This window comes from Bombyx mandarina, chromosome 24 (genome assembly GCF_030267445.1).
Source record: "Bombyx mandarina strain Sakado chromosome 24, ASM3026744v2".
NCBI classification, from domain to species: Eukaryota; Metazoa; Arthropoda; class Insecta; order Lepidoptera; family Bombycidae; genus Bombyx; species Bombyx mandarina.
Window position 1 is genome coordinate 8,234,425 of NC_143230.1, and position 18,248 is coordinate 8,252,672.

At 42.0% G+C, this 18,248-nt stretch overlaps 1 protein-coding gene across 1 annotated transcript in view; it reads right to left on the reverse strand.

Annotated features, from left to right (window-relative positions):
- Positions 1-18,248, reverse strand: part of ATPCL (ATP-citrate synthase) — a 67,570-nt gene that overhangs the window by 6,789 nt on the left and 42,533 nt on the right. Inside the window, exons 4-20 of the mRNA XM_028179956.2 lie at positions 16,996-17,181; positions 16,144-16,257; positions 14,747-14,826; positions 13,635-13,893; positions 12,224-12,436; positions 9,914-10,071; positions 9,069-9,231; positions 8,451-8,618; positions 7,949-8,072; positions 6,634-6,731; positions 5,585-5,683; positions 5,031-5,146; positions 3,864-4,004; positions 3,495-3,634; positions 2,285-2,523; positions 946-1,088; positions 262-424 (exon numbers count right to left, since the gene is read on the reverse strand). Of these exons, the coding sequence (XP_028035757.2) occupies positions 262-424; positions 946-1,088; positions 2,285-2,523; positions 3,495-3,634; positions 3,864-4,004; positions 5,031-5,146; positions 5,585-5,683; positions 6,634-6,731; positions 7,949-8,072; positions 8,451-8,618; positions 9,069-9,231; positions 9,914-10,071; positions 12,224-12,436; positions 13,635-13,893; positions 14,747-14,826; positions 16,144-16,257; positions 16,996-17,181 (2,604 nt within the window). The remainder of the gene's footprint in view (positions 1-261; positions 425-945; positions 1,089-2,284; positions 2,524-3,494; positions 3,635-3,863; positions 4,005-5,030; positions 5,147-5,584; positions 5,684-6,633; positions 6,732-7,948; positions 8,073-8,450; positions 8,619-9,068; positions 9,232-9,913; positions 10,072-12,223; positions 12,437-13,634; positions 13,894-14,746; positions 14,827-16,143; positions 16,258-16,995; positions 17,182-18,248) is intronic.

Below are 18,248 nucleotides of genomic sequence, written 5' to 3' on the forward strand. Positions count from 1 at the left end.
AATCATTTCAGTCCTACAGCTACTAGCTAAATTCTACTACAGCTAGATTCGTTAAAATAAATTTTGTTTTCAGGTATTTCAGCTTTAAATTAGTCTACTGTAAAGTTCACGCATTGTCGCTTAGTCACGTTTGCCTTTCAAGCGTCGATATAACGATATGGAGTACTTGAGAATGAATAAACAATATATAATTGCGTTTTCTGTTGTATATATTGTTCGCCGGTAAGAGTGCTAACGTAAGTAACGAGTGAGGGTACTAACGATGGTGAGCAGGCCGCTGACGACGGAGGAGATGAGGTCCTTGCCGGCGCGCGCCGTGACCATGGTGTTGTGCGCGCCGGACACGGCGGGCCCGTGGTCCGCGGTCACTATCAGCACCAGCTCGAAGAACCGGCTCGCCCACTCCGGCAGCTCGCGCTGGAACCTGCCGCGGGACACGAGCACGTTATTGTTTGTAATGAATTATCAGTTTTTTTTTCCTAATAATATTATTCGTGGTTGGGAGAATATTCTAGAATTAAACACATTAGCGTTGCACATTGTGCACATTAGTGTAGTTTTTGCCGTTTTCGTAATTACTCGTAATTATTTAATTATGAAGTCGACGTGGATAAGACCGGGACGTAATTGGGCTGTATCTATGGAATAATTTACTTGTCGAGCCCTTCGTCGTCATAACAAGCATAAAGTGTACCTTGTAAGCCCGCATGGGTGGCAGTAATGTGTTTCGTGTGCTGCCGATGTATTGTAAAAATTGAAACTTTAGACCTCGTGTCTCAAGGCAGTGTACACGTCGTAGAAGTCTATGGGCTCCGGTAACCACTTAATACCGGGTGGGAAGAAACTATTGAGGCACGTTGCAAGCGTCCACGGTCACAGACACACTGCACGTAAAACAGTGGAAGTAGTCAAACAGTTGGGCCCAGCACTGCGGAGGGGTCTCACCACAGCAGGCTGATGGTGCCGCCGACCCCGAGCTGCCTCTCCAGCACCTGGGAGATGGGCACCCCGCAGTAGCTCAGCTCCTGGCCTCGCTCGTCGCATATCGTGCTGATGAAGGCGGCCGGCTTCCGGATTATACCCAACTTCTGTAATTCACATTCAAATACGTCATATAAAGCTTAGCTATAAAGTCAATGATTATCTAGAAGATTGCACAAAGTGGGAATGAGTTGCTCGCTCCGGGCATTTCAATATTGCAATAATTGTTACGTTATAATATTCATTGTAAAAATGAATAATACAAAAAAATAATCTAATATTTAAAAAAAACATCTAATATTTAAAAAAAAGCAATGCCCGCTGAGTTTCTTGCCAGTTCTTCTCAGGACGGAGGCTAATTCTTGTGAATTGGCGGTAGTTCTTTTGACGTTCAACAAGTATGTACTTTCATTTGTGTTGAATAATTTTTTTTTGATTTGATTTGATTTGTCAATTACGCAATTGTTCAATCGAGAAAAAGAATGAGAATACACTTTATTGCACACCAAAACAGAATTTACATTTAAAAAAAAACAATAAAAAAGCAGATACATTTGTACAATAGGCGGTCTTATCGCTAAAAGCGATCTCTTCCATACAACCGTTTAATTTACGAAAATTCTGGAAAATATAAATATATAGCAGGTATGTTGCGGCGTACTAGATAGATAATACATTATTATAGAAAATATATACATACAATAGACAACATATATGCATACTAATACATACTAATATACTTATATACACATAATAATTTATCTCGAGTTTAACTCGAGATAACATCTCGCTTTTTTTTTTTAATACAAAAATTTTCAGATCTGAGAAGGAATCTATGTATGTAATTGTCACATAACAAGACATGGCCGCTTATGACGTCACAGCGTGCGAGCGAGATAGCGTCATGTTCTCGATAAGCATTCCTAAAAATACAGATTGTCACTTCCAACTTATCTCGAGTTCGTTCTCTGACAAACATTTCGTTCTATTTATGTATTTTTAATTGTCGCTTTGTTTTTCCCTACTTATGCGCTAGTATCCTAAGAGGGTAGGTATTCTAACTACGCCCGGACGGGTAGGTGAGCTCACGGGCTCAACCTGAGAGAATTTGTTAACACTGACTCTAGCAAGCGCAGCGCTTCGCAGAATCTACCACCAGGTCAGAATCGCGACACATAGAGAAGATCCGGCGAGAAACTGTCTATGGGGTTGTCACTTACGTACGTGGAGTTGCTTAGGAACGTGATATCTATTTGTGGAAGCTTGAAGTAACCGAACAAATAAACTGGATGTTCCAACTGACCCGAGCCCAATCGTAGTCCATGGGGACCTTGGGCGGTTCCACCTCCTCCTTGACGATGATCTTGCCCTCGTCGACCAGCCTGCGGTAGACCTCGCCCACGGCAGCCCCTAGGCCGTCGAAGGAGTCCGGGACGGTGGCTCCGTAGGCCTTCAGAGCCTCATTCTTGACGGCCGCCTTCTCAACGGCGGAGCCGGCTAGCGAGCCCGCGTGTCCGAACTGGACCTCAGACGTGAACATGTCTGCGGATTAAGGACCCGTCAATATACTATCACGACTTGGAGTCGAAATATTGAAGTCATCGTGAGCTAAAGGATAAGACGTCCGGTGCATTCGTATGAAGCGATGCGCCAGTGTTCGAATCCCGCAGGCGGGTATTAATTTTTCTAATCAAATACGTACTCAACAAAGGTTCTCGATTGACTTCCACGGGGAAAGAATAACATCGTGTAATAAAAATCAAAACCCGCAAAAATATAATTTGCGTAATTACTGGTGGTAGGACGTCTTTTAAGTCCGCGCGGGTAGGATAGGTAATGCATATGCAATAGGTAGGAATGCATTTCGGTTTGAAGGGTGGGGCAGCTGTTGTAACTATATTAAGAGTTGGAACCTTAGAACTTATATCTCAAGATGGGTGGAGTCTTTACGCTGTAGATGTCTATAGGCTCCAATAACCACTTAGCACCAGGTGGGCTGTGAGCTCGTCCACCCATCTAAGCAATAAAAAAATATATAAATTAAAACTCAATCTAATTAGAACGCATAAGGTAGACTTTCAATCATACTACCTCCATTTAACTATGAAACGTTATGTCTACAATAATCGAGAATATTCCCGATAGTACTAGTCGTTTCGATATACGTTTTCGCTGTTCAAAAACAGATGGCGTTACACGTCTCGAATGTTCTCGATATTATTAGTTGTTTTGATATTTGTTTCTGTTATTTGACGACTTTTTTACTTCTTGATGAAAGATTAACCAAAAGGTTATCTTGAAAATTTCATCTGCAAATCTGTCAAATGTTTGAGATTTGGGATAGCCACATATCATTTGATCTAATTGATCAGAGAACAATGAGTCTACAGGTTTAAAGTCGCCAAAGCTGTGTTAGTTTGTGTGCGTGCGTGTGCGTGTTGAGGGTCAATGATATTAATGAGGCTCAATTATATACTATGATAATGAAATAGGCAACACAATGACGGACTGACCGGAGCAAGTTCCTATGCACCAGGCCACGAGGGGCTTCTTGATGATTCCGTCCCTGATGGCCTTGCAGACGTGGTACTCCTCGACTCCCCCCACTTCTCCAAGCAGCACCAGCATCTTCACTTGCGGGTCCGCTTCGAACCTAATGAGAAATATTAATGTGACAGAACTCACTCTTTACCAGGCATGACTCTGTATATACGCGTCGTCGCAACGCGTAACATAGTATTGGAGGTAGAACTAAGAAGTACCATCTTAGTGTATTAAAAAGTGTACACTAAAAAGGAGCCAATGAAGGTGGCGCCACAGTACCAAGTGGAAGGACTTGAAAAACACCCTCTTGGGTAGATATACTACCAGGGTGACCGTACCTGAGCAGGTGGTCGATGAAGGTGGTCCCGGGGTAGCGGTCGCCCCCGATGGCGACCCCCTCGCACACGCCGTCCGCGTCCTTCGACAGGATGTTGTTCAGCTCGTTGCTCATGCCTCCCGAGCGGGACACGTACGCCACGCTGCGGACGAACACGCACACAATGTCAAGAATTTCCGAAGTCAAACTTCTTTAGGCGCGTTGAGAGTAATTCCCGGCTGTGGAATGAGCTCCCCTCCACGGTGTTTCCCGAGCGCTATGATATGTCCTTCTTTAAAAGAGGCTTGTGAAGAGTATTAAGCGGTAGGCAGCGGCTTGGCTCTGCCCCTGGCATTGCTGAAGTCCATGGGCGACGGTAACCACTCACCATCAGGTGGCTCGTCTGCATACAAGGGCAATAATAAAAAAAAATCGCAACAGATCCGTTACGGCTAGAGAGAAAAGATACAATTTAGGACGAGCGAGAGTGAGAAAATAGACAGAGCGTCTCACGAGTCGACCGTGGAGAAAGGGGATGGACAAAGAAAGCTAAGTAGTTTTTATTATACACAGCATTCCTTATTACAAGAGAAAGTTTATTTAAGAATGAAGAAAACAACAAAAGAAGTTTCACTTCTTTCACGCGCACCATTTTTTTAGTGTTAAACTTATTTTCAGATATTTAGAATTCTTTTAAATGTACCCTATAAAATACTTTAAATTAGAAAAATAATATAAAAATCAATGCTAAATTCACAGAACAATAATTTAAAATGGTTATTTATGAATGTTATTGTATTGTATATATATACTTGGCGCTAAGAGGCGTCAGTACAGGTCGATGCGTACTACTTATAATCAAACTGCACAATAGTCGGTGATCCGACGCTCCGAATTTCATACGTCTTAATAGAGAGTCGATGTATCGACGGTTCCCGCTCAAAGGACTAATTACGGCGATGGTAATCACTCACCATCAGGTGGGCCGTATGCTCGTCTGCTTAGAAGGGCAATAAAAAAAAAGTATTTTTGTAGTACTAAACTTTTGTATATAATATAAGGGGTCGAAAGAGGACCTCACGATACGACATGAGGTCGAAGTCACAACTTTATTTTCACAACCTCTCACAGTAGGGATGAGGTTCGCAGTACGGTATTAGTTTAGAAGACTCTAGTGCAAGTTACGCACCTCCCAGGCCGGTACAGTTTGCTGTCAATGATATTGTCAATCATGCCAGCCGTGTTACCGATCTTGAAGCAGCCGGGTTTAATGCCTCCCACAGTGGCAGGCCCGATTATGTTCACCTGAAAAACAATTAATATATTAACCCTTTGCACCGTCGGCTCGTCGACTGTACTATATATGAATGAGGCCGTCAGCGTAACCTAACCATGGTAAGCTGAGACCACTTTTGCGCTGACGGCCTCATTCAGAGGCAAACTGATGACGTCATATTTACATACTTACATTACTGGTGGTAGGATCTCTTATGGGTAGGTACCACCACCCCGCCTATTTCTGCCGCGAAGCAGTAATGCGTTTCGGTTTGAAGGGCGGGGCAGCCGTTGTAACTATACTGAGACCTTAGAACTTATATCTCAAGATGGGTGGTGAATTTACGTTGTAGATGTCCATGGGCTCCTGTAACCACTTAACACCAGGTGGGCTGTGAGCTCGTCCATCTATCTAAGCAATAAAAAATAAATAAATAAAATACATCACACACAGTCGAGTGCACTCACCCCTCTGACGTCAGCGAGCTTGATGATCTTCCGCGTCATGTTCTCGGGGATGCCCTCCGCGATGATGACCACGGTGTTGATCTGAGGGTGCTGCATGGCCTGGAGACGGAGATGACAGTGTGGTTGTGATTGACAGCTCATTTGATTCGAAGGGGAGGTCGGGTTGGGGGGTGGGGGGTGTTACTACAGATTTACTCGGGGTTCGTGTGTGATCCAACCCCCTCGTGGTAGCCTAGGTCTAAGGGAAGCCAGGAAACCAGCACGAGGGTCCAGTCGAACACGTGCCGCGATCGCGCGACGCAGTGACGTATTTCATTAATAGATTATTATTAGTTTATCCCTCACCACGGATGGCCACGTCGCATCGCCTTAGGATTTTTTTAAGGGATTTTATGACCTGGTAACTAAGGCCTTTAGGTCATGTCTTATTTTAATTTGTATTCTTATTTTTATGATGAAAAATTATACGTAATATGGAGTGACATAAAATGAAATGTGATGATATGGTATGAAATATAATCTCAGTAAAATTGTGGTCTTTTACTGAGATTTTTTCAGTGGACTTTTTGGAGGATCCCGAGAAGTTATGTCCAGCGCCATTGTTTCATTTTCCCACATTTGTACACTTTCACAGATATTAAACAGTTAATAAACCACCATTATATTACACATTTAAACCTGAAGAAACACTAAATAGATAAAATAAACCAAATCACACAACTGGTTTACTGGTGGTAGGACTTCTTGTGAGTCCGCACCTACCCGGTACCACCGCCCTGCCTGTTTCTGCCGTGAAGCAGTAATGCGTTTCGGTTTGAAGAGTGGCGCAACCGTTGTAACTATACTTGAGACTTTAGAACTTATATCACAAGGTAGGTGGCGCGTTTACATTGTAGATGTCTATGGGCTCCAGTAACCACTTAATACCAGGTGAGCTATGCGAGCTCGTCCAGCCATCTAAGCAATAAAAAAAAACTTCACTCCTCGCCTTCCCGCCAAAAAGTCCCGCCACAGATTAGTTTCGAACAACGCCACTAATGTCGCAGTACCTGCATGGTGCTGTCGTAGGCCGAGCGAAGCGAAGCGAAGTTGACGAGCACCGTCGCCTCCTGGTGCTTGCGCATCGCCACGTCCATGTCCGAGAACACTGGAATCAGAACGAGACTCGTGACGTCGCCGCACGACCCGCGGGCACGCGCCCTCCGAAAAGGACACTTAAATTAACTCGCCGTCGTGTTATCCTAACATACCGAGGGATGAAAGGCTATTTGGTTTAAGCGACATTTCGCTTAAATTTTTTTTATTACTTAGTTTGGTGGACGAGCTCACAGCCCACCTGGTGTTAAGTGGTTACTGGAACCCCTCCTTGAGATATGAGTTCTAAGGTCTCAGGTATAGTTACAACGGCTGCCCCGCCCTTCAAACCGAAACGCATTACTGCTTCACGGCAGAAATAGGCAGGGCGGTGGTACCTACCCGCGCGGACTCACAAGAGGTCCTACCACCAGTTAATACGCGACATTTATCTTTGTAATTAAAGATCCGTTTTATTTGGTATCAACATCAACAGTTCGATGTTTTTAACTGAACGTCAATTAAGTTTATTCTGTTCAAATAGCTGAATTTTTTTTTTTATATTTTTCCCAAATTTTAAACTTCAAATAAATCTCCTGTAAAATTGCAAGAATGGCGCTTAAACAAAATAGCCTTTCACCCTTCGATATGACGTCAGATGTGGGTAGTCTGCGTATTTAATGCCCGACCGTCAAAAGATAAGCATTCAGAATCGAACCGGCAGTATTACTTTTAAATGACGTTCTGTTTATAAAGTTTATTGTTTACTAACAAACCGCCCAGACTTCGCTCGGATAATAGAAATTATTTTCAACAAAATTATCCATACGAAAATAAACAGCAAAAAAACTTTTATTCAATTTAAAGATTAAAAAAAAGCTTAAAAGCTTTATCAAATGACATTGACTCCGCGGTGCAGTATTTAGCACCTCTGACTACTGGATCGAGGGTCGTGGTTTCTTTAACCAGATCTAACAAACATTCCTGTATTAATAACTTTTTCGTTTCTTGTCCTATTAATGAGGAATCCTCATGCTTTACACAAACTTGATTTTAATTCCATCTTTATTTTAGTAAAGTAAATAAAATCGATATGATAAAAAAAAAACTCATTTTTTTTATGTTAAATGTAATCTTCTTTCGAATCAATCCGTCGATTGTTTTGACCTCAAATGACGTCATTTGTAAGTGAGTAACTTTACGACTTGAGTTAAAACAGGCAACTTTTTATGCTAAAGGCAGGGAGGGCGTATTTCGAGCCCGCGCGGGTAGGTACCAGTCTCCGCTCACCCGGTATGAAGACTTCCTTGTTCCCGAAGTAGTACTTCTGTTTGTGGTCCGCCGTGAACGGGTACACGATGGCGACGACCGAGGGCTCCGAGCGCCGGCAGATGTAGTCGAAGTCCAACATGCCCTGGAAACGAGACGGACGGGTTAATGTTGTCCATGGACATCACCGTATAAATGCCCATATGAGGCCAGTGCAAGTTGCATTTTACGATCTAGACTTATAGACCTCACGTCTCAAGATGGAACGTGTCTCATTCGCAGCAAAACGATGCACAATGGTGGTTACCGTGATATATAGCCTATAGCCTACCTCGATAAATGGGCTGTCTAACACTGAAATATTTTTTCAAATCGGACCAGTAGTTCCTGAGATTAGCGCGTTCAAACAAACAAACTCTTCCGCTTTATAATATTAGTATAGATTAATCTGGGAAACGTTTAAATTTGACTTAAAAGTCCAGAACCTAGGGTCTCATAGAAAAAAAAAAAAAAAAAGGCTGACCTGTATGGCCCTATTCTGCATGCCCCATATGATGGCCTTCGTTCTGTCGCTGAAGAGGGGCATTGAGGTGGAGACACCCTGCCCTAGGTCCAGTTTGGTCGGGGCCTGGGAGCAGATCAGGTCGAGCAGGCTGTGGGTCACGTCAGGCAGGTCCAGTTTCGGAGCCGGCTGCGGAGGACGACAACAGATATTAATACGCTTTTATTAGCTTGAGACGTATGTATGTTAGTATGTAACGGAATCTTTTTTGAACATGATTTTGAACCCCTTCAAAACGTCGGATTAATTCGAAATTTGGAATATATACAATATTTAGAAAAAAAAATTGAAAAAATTGAAATTCAACTAAAAAATTATAAAAATAAATAATAGTTTAAAAACTAACTAACAAAATACGCTTTTATAGAAAATCTTATTAAAAAATAGAAAATAAATTTGCAAAGATAATTAATATTAAAAATATTACATGTTAAACCTTTAAAGCACTCTCCTGTAAAATTAGTAAGTTTTGAGATTATACAGTTTTAATGCTAGAAGACAATATTAGTATAAATTTTAGTTTAGGAAGTAGTAGCGTTGGGCCGATATATACATATATAAGTTGTCACCGGGACTCACCGCGGGCTGCGGCCTGGGCAGCTGCTTGGGCGCGTAGTCGAGCTGGTGCTCCTTGGGTATGGGCGAGTGTCCCAGCGCCAGGCCCACTATGGACGTCATGTTCGTCTCCGGACCGAACACGTACAGCGGGATGCGGAGGCGCTGGCCCACCTCGCGCATTTGTCTGTAACGAAGCCGGAATGTAGACACGGTGTGTGACGTCATACGTGGCTAATACTTCGGTCCTCTTCTTTGTTTCTGCCTTATCCCACTAGGCTGGATCGGCACAGCGAATTTTTCTATTCCATTCTTTTCTATCAGCCGTTATCTCAACACTCACTCTTCTCTCTCTCATAACGTCATTCACACACTCCATCCATGTCTTCTTCGGTCGACCTTTTTCCCCTCTACCTTGACTACAATTAGCCTCTTATGACGTCACACGTAACAAAATTGCAGAGGTGTGTCAGATGTGATCTCGTCTCGATATTTGCAGGATAAAATACAAACATACATTGACGTAGGGATGATCGATATTCATCGATGTTTGGCTGGAAAAAGTCAATGTTTAACCATCGATGTTTTGGTTCCTTTTTTACTGGTGGTAAGACGTCTTGAGAGTCCGTGCGGGTAGGTACCACCGCCCCGCCTATTTCTGCCGTGAAGCAGTAATGCGTTTCGGTTTGAAGGGCGGGGCAGACATTGTAGCCATATTGAGACCTTAGAACTTATATCTCAAGGTGGGTGGCGCATTTACGTTATAGATTTCTATGGGCCCCAATAAGCAATAATCATAAAAGCTGTCAATGGACATCATCGGATAAATCCCGCCAGACCTTGAGACGTTGAGTCGGTAGTCCCCTCACCTGAGTCCCTCCTGGTAGTTTGGTCCCCCTCTCCTCACGAAGATGGTGACGTTGTACTGCTTTAAGGCGTCCTTGTACGTCTCTATGGCGGTGATGATGCCGCGGAATGTGTCCGCCACGTTGGTGAAGTTGGCGATGCCGCCGCCCACGATCAGTACCTGGGGAATGGAACACGCGCTGGAGCCTAAGGACCGATACCCCACGCCCCGGATGGCTGAATTTTAGTGATGATGTCCATGGACACTTGTGACCGGTAAACGCTTTAGAGCTTACCACGCTAGTCTAGTTCATCAAAAAAAAAGAAATATGACAGAGACAGAGTCATGAGTTCTAAAGTCTAAGTTTTTTACATTGTGGTAGAAATGAGAGGAATGGCGGTACTTACCCACGCGGGCTCATAAGACCACCAATAATTACGCATACCATAATATTTGCGGGTTTAATTTTTTATTATACGCGTTCGTAGCAGTACTTCGGGGGGTGAAAGAGCGAGACATTTCGGTCAATACGCGACATTTATCTATATATTAATACGTGAAGCAAAAACTTTGTATCCCTTTTTACGAAAATTGCGCGCACGGAGGAGGAGTATGAAATTTTCCACACTTATAGAGAATATAGAGAAGAATTTTATATTTTTTAAATAATGCATAAAAGATACATTAAATCAATAAAGAAAACATTACACACACGACATACCATGTATTTGACGCACACACGCATGCATACTATCTATTTATTGTCAAACTTTTGTTCTTGACGTCTGTTGTCAAATTGAGGATACATTCAATATTGCTTGTCTTTGTTAATATTTTTTATAGTGTAGTCTTGGCGAAATTTGTGATTATAGAAGTATAAAATACAATCATAATAGTGTACAACATTACAATTCCAATTAATTATAGTCGGATTTCGACTACTGCGGGACCTCTAGTTGTAATTAAAAGACCGTTTCTTGAGAAATGAAAGAGCGAGACATTTCGGTCGATACAGGACATTTATCTTTGTAATTAAAGGTGCGTTTTATTCGGTATTAGCATCAACAATTTGACGTACTTAATTGAACTATCAATTAAGTTTACCCCATTCAAATAACTGAACAAGTTCTTTTGTTATATTTTTTCTAAATTTCAAACTTTAAGCGGCTCTCTTGTAAAATTGCATAAAGTTGCTTAAACCAAATAATCTTTCAATCTTTCATCCCTCGATATGATCTCCATATACGAATTAAGCATATTGACGCTTGAAAGGCAAACGTGACTAAGCGAAAATCCATGAACTTTACAATACACTAATTTAAAGTTGAAATACCTGGAACAAAAATCTATTTCGAATCTAGCTGTAGGATTGAAATTATTTTAATAGACCTAGAAATATACATTTTTTTTCGCATCGAATATGGTTATTGCCTATCATTTATGTACAAAGCAGTTATTGTCGCTTAGTCACGTTTGCCTTTCCAGCGTCGATATATATTTATTAACCTATTCGTTATCAGATATTATTTTGTTTTGACTAACTTCAAGAACAATTTATTTATGACTGGTAGTGCGGGAGTACGGACCTCATTTCGTAAGGCAAGTGACGGCAGTTCAAGTTTCTACTTCGGCCATTAAAAAAAAAAATGTTATTGATATGGGCAATGGCAAAGACATGTTAATAATTAAAGAAGCTTACATGTTATTGACGAGTTTATAAACCACATAATCTAATATATAAAATTCTCGTGTCACAATGTTCGTTCCCATACTCCTCCGAAACCGCTTGACCGATTCTCATGAATTTTTTTATGCATATTCAGTAAGCCTGAGAATCGGCTACTATCTATTTTTCATACCCCTAAGTGATTAGGGTTGTCCACCCCTAACATATATTTTTTTATTTGGACTTTTTTTTTTGTTATAATGAGGTATTATGTGGTTGAATGAGGTTTTGTTATTTCTATTATATATTCCCTCATCGTTCACAGCACTACATAACTCTTTCACTCATTTACCACAACCTTACACACTTACAATAAGTTAGTTTTTTTTTCTACACTAGAAATTCCCTAGAAATCTTATATATGGCAAAACAATGTTTGCCGGGTCAGCTAGTATACTAATAGAAATTATCAAACAAGTTTATCCCATTCAAATAGCCAGAGAACTTTTTTTTGTTATGATATTGTTTTTCTAAATTTCAAACTTTAAATGGCTCTCGAGCCGACTTAACGTAATAGGTGTATGGCTCTAATAAAAAAAACAAAAAAAGGCACTCGTGTAAAGTTGCAAAAAACGTCGCTTGTTTCGTGTGGAAGTTAGTACGCACCTTCCCGTCGGGATGCTTCTCGCGGCACATGAGGCTGAAGATGGTCTTCGCGTAGTCCGCGGTCTGCGTCTCCGTGGGCGCCCCGGAGTACTCCCCGTAGTTGGCCAGGTCGTGGGCGCCGCCCAGCGCGCACACCGTGTCCGTGTACACCACGCTGGCGCCGCCGCCCGCCACCATCGTCCACACGCGACCAGACTTGTTCAGCACCGTCAACTACAAGGGGGAGAAATCATACCACACGATCCAGTATAGTCCGGCCAACGAGAGATCGTTTCAATTTTTTAATACGCTTTTATTAGCTTCAGACGTATGTATGTTAGTATGTGACGGAATCTTTGAACACGATTTTGACCCCCCTTCAAAATGTCGGATTGAATGACAATTCAATATACAAAAAAAAATTTAATAAATTGAAATTCAACTAAAAAATTAAAAATAAATAATAGTTTTAAAAAACTATCATAAAAAATACGCTTTTATAGAAAATCCAACTAAAAAATTGAAAGAAAAATAAAAGATAGAAGGGTGCTTTTCAGGATATTATAAAAATAACCCTTCTACTCATATCTGTTCATTAAATATTTATAACTACTGATACCATGCACCCCACGCTTTTTTTACAATAAAATATTTTTTTCTTACACTATTTTTAATTCAAATTTATTTTCTATTTTTTAGTTGGATTTTCTATAAAAGCGTATTTTTTACTTATTTTAAACTATTATTTATTTTTTATAAACTCTAAGAAGACAAGACTAATAGTTGAAATGCAAAGCCCAAAGCCGGCCAATGACACAAGGTCATTACTTACAGTCCGGCCGCTGAGAGATCGCGGTCGTGACAAATCGCAAACTTAATAACAACAGAATAAGATCGTTTAAAAACTTCACATTCATTTTGACAATTTTTTTTTACACACTCTGAGAAGACGGACTATAATAGTTAAAATTCAAAGTGCAAATAGAAGATCAAATCATAAATTCTCATCGATATTTTAAACAAACATTATTAATTACGAGTTTTCTTAAAATGATTTCTAGTTTTAATGTTACAATCTATTCGAAAATGTTTTTTACCCTCATCGAGTTCCAGTGGTACGAGCAAAGACTAGAAAGAGGGGGTACATAGATTTATCTGCTCCGAGCATCCTACCCGCAATTTTCAGTCACCTCATAAACACGGCTCTTTCAACGCGTCGAAATAAATTCAATCAGTTTCGGGGCGTCCCCTATCGCACATCGTCGGCACTAACTGGTTTAACTTCGCACAGATTATGAACAAACAGTACTCATGTTGTCTATGGAGTCTGATTACCACTACGGCTCCCGATACCGTCCCCGTCTGATCCCAGGGCATACGAGTCACTCAGCACTGGACTAACAAGGAATTAATACAATAAACCGTATTCCACCTTCAGACTGGCCCCGCTCTTGGCGTCCAGGTCGGCGATGTGCGCTTCTTCAGGGTAGGCGTCCCTCCCGAAGGGCGGAGGGAACGTGACCTCGCCCCAGTTCTTCGCGCAGATGAAGTCCGCGGTCTGGTCCAGTTTCGCGGCCAGGTCCAGCAGGTATATCCTCTCGTTGGTCACCACCAGCGGATTGATCTCCATGTACGTGAAGTACAAGTCAATGTAGACGCGGTATAGAGACACTATGAACGTCGTCAGGGTCCTGGGAAAGGGATGATCCATGTATATTGTATATTAGCGTATCCTTTTTTTATTTATTGCTTAGATGTGTGTGCCTGGGGTTTTGTGTGTGTATGGATATACATGTATATACACACAAGGTATTTAGGCATCTGCTCAGTTGTTACTTTTTTTCTGTACGCACCTATTTAGAATTGCAATGCAAATTGTTATGTTAAATATTTAATACTTATAATTTCTATGGTTGTAATTTGTTTTGTGCATCAATATAAATAAAAAAAATAAAAAAACATATGGGTGGGCAAGCTCACGGCCCACCCACCTAAGTAAAGTGGTTACTGTAGCCCATAGACATGTACAACGTAAACGCTATCACCCATCTTGAGATGGTTCTAAGGTCTCAAGTATATTTACAACGGCTGCCCCACCCTTCAAACCGAAACGCATTACTGCTTCACGGCAGAAATAGGCAGGGCGGTGGTACCTACCCCTAAGGACTCACAAGACGTCCTACCACCAGTAATTACGCAAATTACAATTTTGTGGGTTCGATTTTTATTACGCGATGTTATTCCTTCACCGTGGAAGTCAATCGTGAACATTTGATAAGTACGTATTTCATTAGAAAAATTGGTACCCGCCTGCGGGATTCGAACACTGATGCGTCGCTCAACACGTACGCACCGGACGTCTTGTCTTTTAGGCCACGACGACTTAAATTTCCAAATATACCACTTTAAATGTTGCAAAAATGTCGCTTAAACCAAATAGGCTTTCACTTGTCGATATATTAAATAGGTAACTAATACAATATACATATAAACATCGTATATTTATCTATGTACATATGTGTGATAAATAAAAAAAAAACATACCTTTTAGTAGATGGAGATTTGACGTTCTTCAACAAAACCCTCTCGACGTCTTCTCCCGTCGGGAAGGTGTCCACGGGCACCTGGCAATCAGACCCCTCGTTAAAAACTTTCCCTAGATCACCAACAACTACCGTACCAAGTATTAAGTCGATCAGGCAAACGAATCGATACACCGGCCGCATCTCAGATTCGATAAATTTTCAAAACATCGATATTACATATAGTATGCACGTGGAGTTCATGTCCATCGGGGCCAGAGGCGACGCGCGGGGGGCAGCTCGCGCCGCCTTCGCCCACCTCCCCGCATTTGTCTGACTTCGAGTGTTGTCCTAGATCAGCGGTCGGGGAACCGGGGTGAATTACCCCAAATGGGGTAAAATGAAATTTTTGGGGCGTAAAAATGAAATTTTTGGGGCATAAAAATTAAACTTTTGTGAGTAAAAAGTATATATTAAAGTGAAACTTTTTTAAAATCGTTGTGATTTCAAACTCAAAACAAGAAATTATCATTTACTTATATTTTCTGTGGGGGAGATTTTTTTCCCCTCAGCTGTATATTACATATATTACTATTATTACCGTTTTGTATTACTAGGTATTAAATTTAATACCTAGTAATATAAAACTAATTTATCGATGGGTAAATTGAATAAATGATGTTTAAATTAAATTTTTAGTTATTGTTTTCTTTTCAAAATTATCATGGGTGCTATAACATAAAAGATGCTAAAAAGAAGCGATTTCGTTTTTTTTTGTTCTTTGCCATGGGGTAATAACAACTTGCACAAAAATATTTTGGGGTAATAATTAAAAAAGTTCCCCGACCGCTGTCCTAGACGGTTGTAACGCGCGCTTATCGATATTTATCGATATTTACGCTAACGCTATTGTGTTATTTAACCATGACTACTGCGCTTCCAACAAGTTCAGGTAGAAAAAAACCTACTGAAAAAAGATACATACTGATTCCGACTCTGATCTGTCGGATGTCTTTTCATCTGATAAGTGATTGAATTAGATTTTAATAAATATTTTTCTATGTTAGAAATAAATAAGTAATTACTTATCACATTTATTTTATTCCACAAATTGCAAAATTACCTTAAGTTACACTAAAACCAAATTGACAGCTGTTGACTAAATCGGTAGTTTTTTTTCCTACCTAATCTGATAGCCTTGAGAGGCTATATCAGCGTAGCCTTAATAGGTGAGCTCACGGGGCTCAAACCTGACGACGTTGCTAACACGAACCCTAGCAAGAGCCGTGCTACGCAGAATCTACCACCAATCGGTAGTTATTATCGATATTACCATAATTAACTAGGTCAGAGCACTACCGCATTCCTCAAGACGGGACATGAACTCGCGCGCCTACTGTACAGTCGCACATCGCTCACCTCTAGTCGGATGGCCAGGGCGTCCACGTCTCCGACGTCGACCCCTCCCTGGTGGTGGAACAGGATGGTGTCGGAGCGCCGGCCCGACTGTATGCACAGGTACATCTCGTCGCTCTGGAAACATAACTAGTCAATTAGAACTACAACAAAGGGTTCCCTGGAACGGACATACCTTGTTAGCATTCAAGATATTAACATAAAAGACGGCAAAAATTGGAAAATGTGCATAAGTGTACTTGTGCGTGCGTGCGTGCGTGCGTGTGTGTGTGTGTGTGTGTGTGTGTGTGTGCGCGCGCGCGCGCGCGTGTGTGTATGAGCGAGAGGGAGAATGATCTGTGTGTTTGTTTGGTAGCATAGGGGACTATTCCAACTTCATGCGGACCAGTAGCAGAATTGCTAACACCGAACAAACACTTAGCACTAGCTAACACTTAGCAAGAGCAGTGCTTCGCTGAATCTACCACTGGATCGGAATCGCGACCCACTTAGAAGATTCGGCGAGAAACTAAGTGGGCTGTGTCTATGGGTTAATTCACACTTCGACTCCTACGACGACCTGGGTAGGATATGTAGTTAGCGGTGTCCACGATAAGATGGTTATCGTGTCACGCTGCTTTTACAAAGTAGCGTTCTGACGCTTCCTTACGTGTCGGCTCTAAATTTATGTCGTCATGAAGATCTACATTCCTCACATACCACGGTGCTTCGACGGTTTTTTTTTTCAATAAACCAATTAATCTACCACAACACTCTACTTCATTATTGATGGACCAGTACAGCATGCTTCAGGCGTAAACATCATTACGGTTGTGCGTCGAGTTAAATAAACAAACAGACATAGGGTACTCTCACCGGTTCGTGTTTGACGAAGGGCTCGACTATAAAGTGCCTCAGCCGCCCGACGCAGGCCCCTATCGTCTGCTCTTTGGCCATGTGCTCGCCGAGCCAACGCCGGACCTCCGCCGCAGTCTTGTTCACGCCGACCAGACCCAGCTTGCCGCGACGCTTGATCAGCTGGTCCGGCTTCACGACCAATTGCTGAAACGGGACGGCGATAGCGTTTTTGTTTCTTTCTAATACTGGTGGTACTGGTGGTAGGTAGGACCTCTTGTGAGTCGGCGCGGGTAGGTCACCACCGCCCTGCCTGTTTCTGCCGTGAAACAGTAATGCGTTTCGGTTTGAAGGGTGCGGCAGCCGTTGTAACTATACTTGAGACCTTAGAACTCATATTTCAAGGTGACTGGCGCATTTACGTTGTAGATGTCTATGGGCTCAAGTAACCGCTTCACACCAGGTGGGCTGTGAGCTCGACCACTCATTTAAGCAAAAAAAAATTATAATAATAATTTTGTAGATGATTTTTTTCTCCTACCTATGCTGATAACCTTGAGAGGCTATTTCAGATTTTCCTTGACGTGTAGATGAGCTCACCGGGCTTATACCGGGAAGTTTTGCTAATACTGGCCCTAGCAAAAGCAGTGCTTCGCAGAATCTACCACCGGATCGGAAACGCGACACACTGAGAAGATCCGGCCAGAAACTCAGTGGGCTGTGTCTATGGGTTAGTTTACTCGTCGAGCCCTTCGTCGTAAGCGACGGGTTCGGCGAGGACGGTGACCTATAGATGAATGGTACACTCATGCAAACTGACGACTTGACTTGAAAGGTCCATCGCATGGGCAACCTTCCACGCGGTGTGGTGATTTCTACTTTGTCCCGAACGACAAGGCGCTTTATGGAGTTATTTCCTCGCTTGAAGAAGTGGCTATTGCTCGTGAGGCACATAGCGTCTGCCCACAGCCATAATACTTAATGAGGACAACCACCGCTCTGACAAGTGATACGGCAAGGAAAAACAAAAGATGAATCGACACGAGATCTAAGTTCTCGAGTATAATGGCGATCGCAATAGTGCTTCAACAGAAATAAGAGGGTTAATTAGTGCCTACCCGCGCGGGCTTACAAAGCATCCTGTGACGTTGTAAGGATACCTTTCTTTTGTGATCACGTACATATTATGTGTTATCCTGTTGGACGTCAATCCAATGCCAATCAGTGCAAGTCAGGCCAATGCCTTCGCATTATAATTCTCCTGCGTGACGTAG